The sequence below is a fragment of the Ipomoea nil genome, unplaced genomic scaffold (assembly GCF_001879475.1).
Source record: "Ipomoea nil cultivar Tokyo-kokei standard unplaced genomic scaffold, Asagao_1.1 scaffold1262, whole genome shotgun sequence".
Taxonomy (NCBI): Eukaryota; Viridiplantae; Streptophyta; class Magnoliopsida; order Solanales; family Convolvulaceae; genus Ipomoea; species Ipomoea nil.
The window spans coordinates 1,915,773-1,927,148 of record NW_017617690.1 but is presented as its reverse complement, the minus strand read 5'-3'; the positions used below and the strand labels follow the sequence as shown (position 1 = coordinate 1,927,148).

The 11,376-nt window shown below is 34.5% G+C and overlaps 2 protein-coding genes across 3 annotated transcripts; both read right to left on the bottom strand.

Moving 5' to 3' along the window:
- Positions 1-239: 239 nt before the first annotated feature.
- LOC109184466 (CDPK-related protein kinase-like) lies at positions 240-904 on the bottom strand. Its single transcript, XM_019334468.1, has 4 exons — positions 900-904; positions 749-790; positions 551-659; positions 240-374 (listed from the first exon to the last, which is right to left on the bottom strand). Exons 1-4 carry the CDS (start codon positions 902-904, stop codon positions 240-242), a joined length of 291 nt encoding a protein of 96 aa, XP_019190013.1.
- A 363-nt stretch (positions 905-1,267) lies between these two features.
- LOC109184528 (coatomer subunit delta-like) lies at positions 1,268-5,539 on the bottom strand. 2 transcript variants are annotated; one of them, XM_019334541.1, is made up of 13 exons: positions 5,480-5,539; positions 5,135-5,189; positions 4,913-4,952; positions 4,535-4,545; positions 4,237-4,278; positions 3,714-3,956; positions 3,416-3,599; positions 2,986-3,293; positions 2,501-2,693; positions 2,238-2,391; positions 1,954-2,016; positions 1,769-1,865; positions 1,268-1,630 (listed from the first exon to the last, which is right to left on the bottom strand). In XM_019334541.1, the coding sequence occupies exons 2-13, from the start codon at positions 5,135-5,137 to the stop codon at positions 1,541-1,543; spliced, it is 1,428 nt and encodes a 475-aa protein (XP_019190086.1). In that variant the 5' UTR covers positions 5,138-5,189; positions 5,480-5,539; the 3' UTR covers positions 1,268-1,540. The 2 variants fall into 2 exon arrangements, with proteins under 2 accessions (XP_019190086.1, XP_019190085.1); XM_019334540.1 differs by lacking the exon at positions 4,535-4,545 and having other exon boundaries at positions 4,237-4,460.
- Between the last annotated feature and the right edge of the window lie 5,837 nt (positions 5,540-11,376).

The window sequence follows — 11,376 nt, the reverse complement described above, 5'->3', positions numbered from 1 at the left end:
TTAATTTCCCGTCCGCTCTTATCCAGTCCTTGAGCAGAGCGTAATCCGTCGGCCCCAAGTTCTGTGCTAAGCTAGCTCCTAGGAAAACCACTTACATGTGCCAATTCCTCTACAGAAATTACGCGGTTTCCTTCTCTGTCAAAGTTCTCGAAAGCTACAGGTAATCATTACCAATGTAATTAATATTGTGAAAGTAAACAACAGAGAAACAGCAGTACGTATCTAAGCATAGGCACAGATCAACTGCATTTGCAAGAGGCAATAGCATTCGAGGAACTAGAATAGTGAATATTACCTGGTTTGATAAAATCAGAGAGACCAAAGTCAATAACCTTCATGGGAGCATCTTCTTCTCTTTTGGTAAAAAGAAAGTTCTGCAAAGAAACCGACATTCACAGGCATTAGAGAAGTTGCAACTACACCAATATGCATATTCATTTCTTGTATATATAAACCACTTAGTAAAAGACCAAGCAGAAATGAACTGAAAAGTTGCATATGGATGAGTTTAGTGGTGATTCTCTGATAATGGAATGAATGTTTGTATTACCTCTGGCTTCAAATCACGATGCACAACACCTTGAAGATGACAAAAGGCTACAACATTTAATATTTGCACAATAACTCTCTTAGCATCCGCCTCCGTGTATCTTCCACCTCTGAAAGATTAATGAAAAGAAGGTACACATTTAAGCTGAAGTCTCTTACACAACTATTCATGTTAGTTGTTACAAATAAGAAACATTACCTTGATAGTATTCTATCTAACAGTTCCCCTCCTTCACACAATCTGTTAAAAACAACAGTTTAAATAAATGAGACGATATTACTTTGTTTCATACACACACTCACTGCTAGAAGAGCAAGCAGTAAAAGTTGCACTAAGATGTTGGCAGCACTTCATGAACTAAAAGCAGGTAGTCTGCATGAATTTAATGAATCATATGCAGTTTCTTCGGACCTTTTGGAAAATTTTTAGCTTTTTAAATGGACTGTTCTAAAGGACTTTAAACCTATATAGCAAGAAACCCCTTTTCCTAAATATTTCATTTTTTCAAGTTCTCCTTTCATTAGCTATCCAGTTATACATCAGTTGATAATGATGAGTCAATTCATCAATTGTTAACAACAAAATAAGGTTATTTAGACTCCATTCTGAATATAACGATTCGATTCTTAGTTTAGTTTACAATTTAGAGAAATGGGTATTGTCACTTCATCTTGCAATACAATGTGGACTATGGTTCACATATAAAGATCTGAGTAGTTTCAATCAAATGAAAGCAATTTCTAAATCTATATATACTGACAACCCAAATTTATTCCTGTTTTGACACAAAAACAAATGGTAGAGAAGACATCTCCAAAATGTTGAAGAACATAGAAATTTAGGTATAGTAACCTCTTAGGTATATAAGAATATCCACCTGTAACTATTAGAGAAAGAATGTCTAGTCTCAAAATTCAAAGGGAGGAGAAGAAAAAAATATATATAAAGCAGAATTTTGGATTCTAAATCACTTGCATAAACTCTTTGTAATCACACCACTTGATAATTATCTGCGGCCAGCAGAGTTCTTTGCGCAAATTTTGGTATCGCCCCACCTCTCAGCGGAAGAATATTGACAATCTGCAAAAATTGTGTCGTTGAGTTATGCATATAGTTCCAGGAAGATCAAGTAACTTTGCGAGAGACAGTGGTTAACGAGCAACATGGTAATCTGCTAGGTGCACGAGTAAAAAATAACAAATGGGAAGCGAGGCAAACCTTCAAGTCGCTAAAAGTTCTTGAAGAAGTAAAGCGTGCACTTATTGGGAAAAACTGTGATGGGTCTGCTGCAGGAACAACAAATTCTAGAGAGCCACTGCAACATACATTAAGAGGATCCATGTGAGAGTTAAACGAGAACCGAGGATTGTACCCTACCATTATCGTAATTACAAAAACATCACCTGCGATTTGAGTTATCGATGAGAACTATAGACCATTCCAGGACACAATTCCTGGAGTCAAACCTGCAATTAGAGATCATTTGAATGGTAAGAATCCAAGTGATAACAGACAATATCAGCTTTGCATATTTCTTAATATATCAACAACAAAGCTTCAAGATCTCTCATCATTGATTATTAGGAAATTTCCAGCTTCTTTAATTTGCACCATTTCTTATAACCAAATGGGATACAACTAAGCATGCATACTACAAGAGCCTATAAATTATAAGGTAAAATGTCACCTCCACTCCCCATCTATCTGCTGTACATTTGGAGCATCTCTAAGTGCTGGAAGAGGCACAGAAATTATAACATTCTGTAGGTGCATGTTTGCTGGAGTTTCATACTCAATATTGACATAGGTTTCTTTTCCAGAAACAGAGGGCCAGCAGTTAACTGAAACAGTATGATAAAGCAATCAAATGAAGGAAAGATCAGAATCGGTAACTGAAGAGACAGAAAAATATCGACAGTTTGAGGGAATATAAAAGACGATAAGAATTACGTGTCAATGGCAAAATTGACTCATCAGTGCTTTGCATTCTCCACTTCAAGAGACCAACACCATCACCAGATTGACCAGTGGGAAATGGCCTATTTGGATCTTTGAGGCCTAGAATATTTTCATTTGCAAACAACTCCTTGTTGATGTTAGGATGTGTTTTGAAGAGCACTGCTGGATTAGCACTGGTCTCAATCTAAAAGTTTGGCATAATAATAAAGAAACACCTTAGACTAAGTTGCAAGAACAGAACTTTATGATCAAGAATGAACCTCGATAACATTAAATTATTATAAATGGGCACATACAAATTTAGGCATTATTCAGTAAATGTTCCAACCTTCTTAGACCAACAGGCTTGCATACTCAAGCTAGGCAAATTCTTTTGAAATAGTTGTTGCGCTAAACTGCTAGTTAAATCTACATCTACTCATACAACAATAAATCTAAATTGCACTTAGATTTTAGTTAGGGGGAGAGAGAACAACCTGAACTTGGATAAATCCATCGTCTTGGCTCAAAATTTGGAGAGACAATGTACCTTGCACATCAAAGTTGCTGACACCTCCATCACGTTTTAGTGTTACATTAAGCTTTTCTTCCACAGTCAATGTCACAGGATCAGTTAAGGGTGCAGCAGCGGGCTTGGACTGACCTACTACACTTGGTCTGACGTCCTCTACAATCATTTCACCTTCAGCTTTCAGGGATTCCAAAAATTGGTTGGCCCTTTGTATCTTACCCAGCTTCATACCAAGACCTTTTGGTGGAGCTGAAGCAGATGAAGGCAAATGACCTAATCATACGTTTTCAGTGAGCTATATGTACCCCAATGACATATATCTCAGACTATACAACTTGTAACTAAGAGCAATATTATTTCGCATCTATTTACTATGAAGTAAAACAGAAACAGACCCTTGGACTTGGTGGAGAAAGATTCAACATCAGTGGTTAACCCAAAGCCAGAAGCACCACTTCCAAAACCACTTCCGGTACTTGATATGTTTGTATCACTGCCAAAGCCAGTTTCATGTCTTGCAGAAGAACCCAATGACTGCAGGGACATAAAGCCCCCTTTATCACTTCTATTCTTCTCAATCTAGAAAACAATTATGAAAACAGATCATTAGATAAAATCAATGCCACCAACAAAGAATAATCAGAAGGAGCTAATGTTGATCACATTACGTGGGGTCTATTAGTTAATAGTTACCTTGCTTTTGTCAATCTCACTAGCTTTGCGCTTCATGACATCCTTAGTTTCATTAATCTTGCTCTGCAGGACCAATTTGTGCAGCTTCTCTTCATGACTCTCCATTTCACAGTACTGCTTGACTTGTACAACATTAATATTCTCCTTATGGCCCAGAGATATGACTTCATCAAATGCAAAAAGGAGCTCAAAAGCTGTTTTGCAAATGCCCTCCTCATCTAGGGAATAAGAATATTCAGGGACCTAGTTGTAGTTAAGGAATTAGAACTAAAATGAACTAAATGTGTCCTTTGGTAATGGATACTATGAGAAACATCTTGTATTAGACATTTTTCTTCCTAACAATAAAGGAAATGCTAGCATGCAGCAAAGAATAAAATCCGGGAAATATACAGGTTTTCCAGCTTAATTATTTGATGAAAGAAAGCTGCATAATAAAATAAACAGAATTTGAAATAATTGAATCTAAATCAACAACATATAAAGACACAGTTACTGAGGCAATGAGAAAGAAAAAGGATACAACTTTAGACAGCAGCCTCAGTGTCTCTAGATCTTCAAGAATGTTGCTCTGTTTATTGGTCACCAGGAGCAAATACAGAGACTCTATTGGGTGATAAACATATCGCACATTTTCAGTCTCAACATATGTGTGTTGTTTCCCTATTCCAACCAATTTGGGAAAAGCTGCAAGATACCCCTCAATTCTTATTCGAGACATATCCACAAATTGCCTCGAAACAAGTGCTGCAAGGAGCATAAAATAATACAATCAATCATGGCATTTATAGTTAAGTAAACAACCTAACCCTTTACACAATGAAGCCCACCTCTGTCAAGTAAACAACCATTTTTCATTTCTTTTTCCAGCAATGCCAGTTCAATAATTTTCTAAAAGAAAATACCTTTGCAAGGAGGAAAATGCTATTTACCCCTACATATACCACTCACAAACTTGCCACTCCCTGATGTGACATGTGGCAAGTTTTAATAGGTTTGTTTTTCTTTTTTATTTTAAATCTCAACCTATTAAAACTTGCCACATCAAGTGGCAAGTTTGTGAGTGATAACATAGTGGCACGTGGCATTGTCTGTCCTAAAGTGAATAAAAATATACTACTAGTCCAATGTTTCCCTTCTCCTTCATGTCAAATTGAGATATTAAGGGACTGCCATAAGAGAATATATGATGAAATTACCTTTCCCAGATTTAGTTATAATGGAAGCAGCCAAAACAACCTGATTCAGAAATTAGAACAAGAATCAGCAAATGAATACAATTCATAAGATTCAAGAGCATGCCAATCACCTCCATCAACTTATAAATCCAAAAGAATTCAGACTATCCTACAAGATCAGCCATTGCAGGTTAGATATCTTTTTTGGGCGGTGGAACGAAGATAAGGAAATGGAAATTTTACCATCTTGATCCTTAAAACGGCACGATTGCTTTGCAAAATCCGATATCCGGCAGGGCTGCAACATAAATGCAAATGCAAATACAAATTCAAATTCAAATCCAGGAAGATGATAACAGAGGAATCAAACAACAATAACATCCCCCCATAAATCCACGCAAAAGCATCGCAATGCACATCATAATTCGTATATATACACTGATTCAAAGAGTTTTACGATTAAAAAAAAAAAAAAAAACAACTCGGAAAAAAGGATCTGATCGCAAAAACTGCAGTTCTAATGGCAGAATATTAACTGAGCAGATCGGAAGAAGATCAGAACCGCATGTGGCGGAGATCTGAGAATACTTGATTGAGCAGCTGACGGCGGTGATCAGAGAAGAACAATCGGATCAGTTGATTCAGTTCGCAGTATTGGCGCGCTGCCGGTGGGAATGAGCGCTGGCTGGCTGGCGGGTGCTTTCTCCAATGGTGACAACAAATTGAAATGGATTTCAATACGGAACAGATTTTGAATTGAGGCAAGAGAAGGAATAACTTTTTCAATTTGTTTTGTTATTTAAAACCATAAAAAGAATTTTTGTTTATCTTGTTATTGTTTAAAAAAGTTAAAGTTATTTTCCGTGTATATGTATTGTGGTTAATAATGATTTTGTGTTTAGTTTACAAATGATTAATGGATAATGTAACAATCTAATCTAACTCTATAATAAAGCAAGAAAATTTTGCCAATCATTGTTTCCCGCCCATTGGATAAAACGTCATTGTGCATTTTTATGCAATCATTGTTTCGCATATCCTATGTTAAACTACGCCATTTTGCATAAATAAAAATGATATAATTGCCGGTTGTTTGAAGTTGTACGCGTGCCTATTGTCTTTTCGTTTTTGCCGTTTTCTTTATCACAACTCTTCGTATTCTGAAGTGAATCTAATTAAAAGAACACTAAAGTCCTTTCGTCTCAAGAAAACCATTTAATGTAGAATACTTGGTACTTTAAACAACATCATTATCATGCTCAGATAACCAATGGTTGAATAAACAAATGGTAACATAATTAATATATATATATATATATATATATATATATATATATATATATATATATATATATATATATATATATATATATATATATATATAAATAAAGAAGACGCAGAGTTGCACTCTGCAATTAATACATTTTGAAAATTTGCGTCTTTCCCATACACAATCGGCTGATCCTTCATTTGAAATATCCAACGCTTCAAGGTCTATAAATAATCATCTTATTGGTGTGTAGTATTCTTGCCACTCGAAAAACTGATTGCTTACAGCCCGAATATAATATCAGGAAGTTTAACAGAATGCCATCAATGTTCATACTTGTGAAGGACATTAAACCTCAACACCAACTCAGGGCAGTTCGTGTTAGAGCAGTCAGAGTATTCGAAGTGCCAGAGAAACGGGGAGAGGGTAACAGCAGTAAGAGTATGGAAGTACTAATGCATGATGAAGAGGTAATGCTGTCTATTTTTGTTCATTCATCTAACTGTTATCTATTTTTGTCCCTTCATATATCACTAATCTCTGTTTTTTTTTTTTTTCAGGGAAGCTATATTCATGCTAGCATTCTAAAAAATCATGTGGTGAAATATAGAGAGATATTCAAGGAAGGAAAACTGTACGAAATTAAGAATTTCATTGCTGCGACAAATTATTATGTGTACAAGATTACACAGCATGAATATATGCTGAAATTGAACTACAAGACAGAAGTGAAGTAGATAAACTCTTTAGGATTTCCTTTTAAAATGTTTCGATTAAAGAGTTTTAGTTCTTTAAAAGAGACTACAGATGTGAACGACAAGGAACTTATTGGTACTATCTATTCATTTCTGTCTATTTTTTTTAATATCCTATGTTAAGCTCAACTGCTAACAACTTAATGAAAAAATTTCATTTGCCAGATGTTATTGGTCGAGTAATTGAGATCTATAATCCTGTGGATAAAATTATAGGTGGAAAGGCAACGAAACTGATTGACTTTCAGATTGAGGATAATCTGTAAGTACTCATTTATTCCTGTTTTTTCCTATTAATGAAGTACTGATTGACTTCATTTGTTTCTGTTTTTTCCTATCAGTATTGACTTTATTATACTCACATAAGTTGGTTTGGTTTTTACTACTATCATGGCAGTGAGAGCACACTGTCATGTACTCTATGGAATGAACATGTTGCATCACTCATGCCGTATTACAATTGTGATTCAATCGAACCACTTATTGTTGTGATTCAGTGCTGTCGTGCTAAGTTGGTTAGTGGTGAGTTTCTATCCTCCTTCCCATTCTAGCAGCTAATTACTCATTCCAGACAACTAATGTGTTTTTTTTTCCAGGTGAGGTTAGAATCACCAGCTCATATGATGCTACCAAGCTATGGTTCAATGAAGATTTTGAGGAATTTCTAGAGTTCAAGTCCAAGTAAGTACACTAATGTAATTCTATAATGTTATTTAAATGAAGTAAAATATTGCATCACATTTTATATAAAAGGCATCAGATTTAGTTGCTGGAAGTAATAAGCAGTAAGTCAGATTTAAAAGCTTAGTATGAAAGGCATCAGATTATAAGTTCATCACATGCCTATTTTCTGAACAAAAAGTTAGTATAAAAGGCAAATAGACAATTAGGCATATAAAAGTATGGGTCTGAAATTTGTTTTTAACCATATGCCAATTCTCTGCACCCAAAAAAGATATTACAAAATGCAAATAGGCAATTAACTAACACACATTACTTACTGTTTTGAGAAATAGGCAGATTAGAATCAATCATTCATGTATTCGCATCATATGTTGAGAAATAGGCAGATTTAAATTTCATACACAAGTATGGGCATCAGAATACAGTTTAATCACATGCCACAAAAATTTTACTGATTATTTTTATTTCAGTAAATGATGGGCATGAGTAATTATTTTCATCACATGCCAAATTTCTGAAAATAAACAATTAGTATAAAATGCAGATATGCAACTATCAAACAAACATTACAAGTTTTTTTGGCAAATAGGCATATTACAATCAGCTCACTTTGTTTCATTTCTTCAACTATTGGCATACTGTTATGGTCTTTGTTCACATACCAAATATCTGCCAGTGAATATAATGCTTGATATTGCTAATCACTGATTTTGTTTAAACTTTTTATGAAGCATGAAATCTGAAAGAACTCCCATGAAAAGTTTGAGTACGGGGACTCTGCACTCACATGATGCTGGCATTAGTGACTTTTAAAAGTGGTGGACTCATTGTGACTACCTGCTACGACCTTAAGAGGACACAAGTGGTTAGAAACAGAAACTACTTTATTGACTGTTTATTTAAGATCTGAGTTCTTATGTATATTCTATAATTTTTTTTTTTGACCACTGTAGGATGGGGAATACTATGTTGCTGCTGAAATCTTGGGTTTAGATCTTGATGATGGGTGGTATTATGTGTCGTGCATGTCAGCTGGCTGTAATAAGAAATTAAAAGATGATGGAGGATCACTTGTGTGCACTAAGTGTCATAAGCCATATACTATGGGTACTGTCAGGTATAAGGTGGTCATCATTGCTTTAGACAAGAGTGGAGATGCTCCACTCTTGCTTTGGGACAGAGAAGTTGCTGAGCTGGTTGGAATTCCTGCATGCTTATTGTATCAGAAATACAAAGAGGTAGGTTTATTAGTACTTACATGAACCTATGTTTTAGTTGTATATATGCATCTACTGTAATGTTCTAATTCAATTCCAAATGGCAGACTGATGTTGAAGTCCCCCCCGAGTTGGATGCTATTGTGGGAATGAAGATGTTTAAAGTAGGTTTAAAATTGTCTCTAAAGCGGGGTAAAAATTCTCCTTTCAATGTGTTGAGGCTGTTAAGGGACGAACATTTGGTCCAGACTTATAGTGACAGGTTTGTCGAGCACCAAGAGCAAGATTTAATCTCAAAGATGCTTGAGGAGGAAACAAACAGTGCTGAAAATTCTGAAGTAAGAATGTCTTACTAAACCTAGATCTATGTTTTTCATTTTGTTATTACCTACTACTAAAACTTACTAATCCTTTGTTTTATATACAGGAAGCATCTATAGGTGTAGAGGTTAATAGTCCTGCATCTATGCAGCCCTCTCAACATGAACCTGATGACACTGTGGTCAGCTCCTTAGCAACCAAAAGGTCACTCTTGGATGAGTTTTCCTCATCCAAAAGTCGCAAGAGAACAACAGCCCCCAACATCAAGAAGGAGAAGACAGCTTGAATGAAATTCTACTGTGGAAAAAACAATTTTTACTGTTTTTTGGATGTTAGACAATTTGATACAATGTTTTTGTGACGTGTGGCTTATGGATTTTTAATTTGTTGTCCTACTAATTTAACGACTTTAGTTTTTTTGTTTGCTAAGGTTGAAATGCTTCTTTTTATTTTATATAACTGTGTTATGATCATTTTACATCCCAAATTGACATATCGTATTAGAAAATGTCTTGCTGTTTTCTTCACTTTGATTTCAGGTGATTTTCCAGAAATGTTTGAGAAGGGAAAATCAAGTTGACAAGCATAGGAACAAAGTGTAAGGCCTTAAAATCTAACTACTTCTACGTATTTCTAACATGAACCTATTATCAGTGTTAACAATCATACTTTTTCTTTTCAGGTGGGTTACAAACAAGAAGGATCCACTCACAAGTCATTAGAAAGAAGGAATCTGGGACAAGTTTTGTATATCACTGATCTGTATTTTGTTTTGTAAAGTGTTCTAGGTTAAGTAGTATACTTATACTATTTTGTAAAATTGCATGCTTTTTATTCACATGCCAAGTTTCTAATAAAAAAAACATTAGTATAAGTGCAAATACGCAATTAAGTAACACACATGATATGTTTTTTGTATTACACAAGTGTGGGCATCAGATTAAACTTTAATCACGTCCCACAACAAATTTTACTGAGCATTTTTATTTCAGTAAACTATGGGCATTAGATTTTTTTTTCATCATATGCCAATTTCCTGGACAAAAAAAGTTAGTAAAGAATGCAAATATGTAATGAACTAACACACATTAAATGTTTTTTTGGCACATAGGCGTATTACAGTCAAGCAAGAAAATTGAGGCAAATAGGCAGATTAGAATACAGATGCATTTGAATTTAGTAAGTATTAACTTCTAAGATTTGGTAAAATGAAAGTAATACAAACTATTAAGCAAAAAAAAAAAAAAAAAAAAAAAAAAAAAAAACCACATTTCATAAGTCACTGTTACAGCTATTTCTACTTAAACATGCAAGCAATACATTTAAGTACATGTACGACACATAGGACTACAGTTACAGCTATACCACTTAGAATTTATTTTTATATAGTTAGTAAGCGTACCTTAATGACCTGCTAAACACTAAAGCATTCTCTCCACTACAGATACTTTCCCGTAGCTTTCCAGATTTGCTAAACATCACAAAAACATTCCCAGGTCTACAAATAGTTTCCCATTCGTTTCCAGATCTGCTAATCCTCACCAAAGTTGCCTCAAGACTGCAAAGATTCCCCCGTTGTTATTCCTGTGCAAGTATAGAAGAAATGCTGTAATTCCCCTCAATTAAAGGCAAAAAATTATAGAAATTTACTGACTAGAGTAGTTTGAAAGACTAATCTCCTCCAGTATAGTTTTTATTCCAAAAGGCAAAAACAAGAAAATTTACTATAATTTTCTGCAAATATAAGGGTAAAATTCAACCAAAGTTTGTCTAACTATTTCTTTAATGTGTGCAATGACCAAAATTACAAAATATATACCATCATGGGCATAACAACTACTGAAAATACACTAAATCAACTAAAAAATGTGAACCTAATATGTGAGATGAACGACCTTCAGTTTTATTCGTCTACATGCTCGCTTTTGGATTATTGTATGCTCTCAAATGCCTCTAATTCATCATTTCTTTGCCTATATAAAAAAATGGAACACAATTATTATAGATTCTGTTAATAACTGGAATGAAATGTTTTGGTAGCCAATTATAAGAAGTAGGTAATACCACATACAAGGTGTGTGAAACTAACAGTTGCTCATTGTTATTGAAAAAAACAATGATTTGGATATTAAATACAACAAGTACTTTTTACTATCATTACATAGAATAAAAAACCCTTCAGTTCCAGTTCGGATATCAAAAAAACAAATCAGTTAAATTACTTAAGCAAAGCATTCA

Coding starts and splice junctions, on each gene's coding strand:
- LOC109184466 (XM_019334468.1), bottom strand. Junction 660..748: donor TTAGATAGAATACTATCAAG/GTAATGTTTCTT, acceptor TTAATCTTTCAG/AGGTGGAAGATACACGGAGG. Junction 375..550: donor ATCGTGATTTGAAGCCAGAG/GTAATACAAACA, acceptor GTTTCTTTGCAG/AACTTTCTTTTTACCAAAAG.
- LOC109184528 (XM_019334540.1), bottom strand. Junction 3,600..3,713: donor GTGAGATTGACAAAAGCAAG/GTAACTATTAAC, acceptor ATTGTTTTCTAG/ATTGAGAAGAATAGAAGTGA. Junction 2,392..2,500: donor GTCAATTTTGCCATTGACAC/GTAATTCTTATC, acceptor ATACTGTTTCAG/TTAACTGCTGGCCCTCTGTT.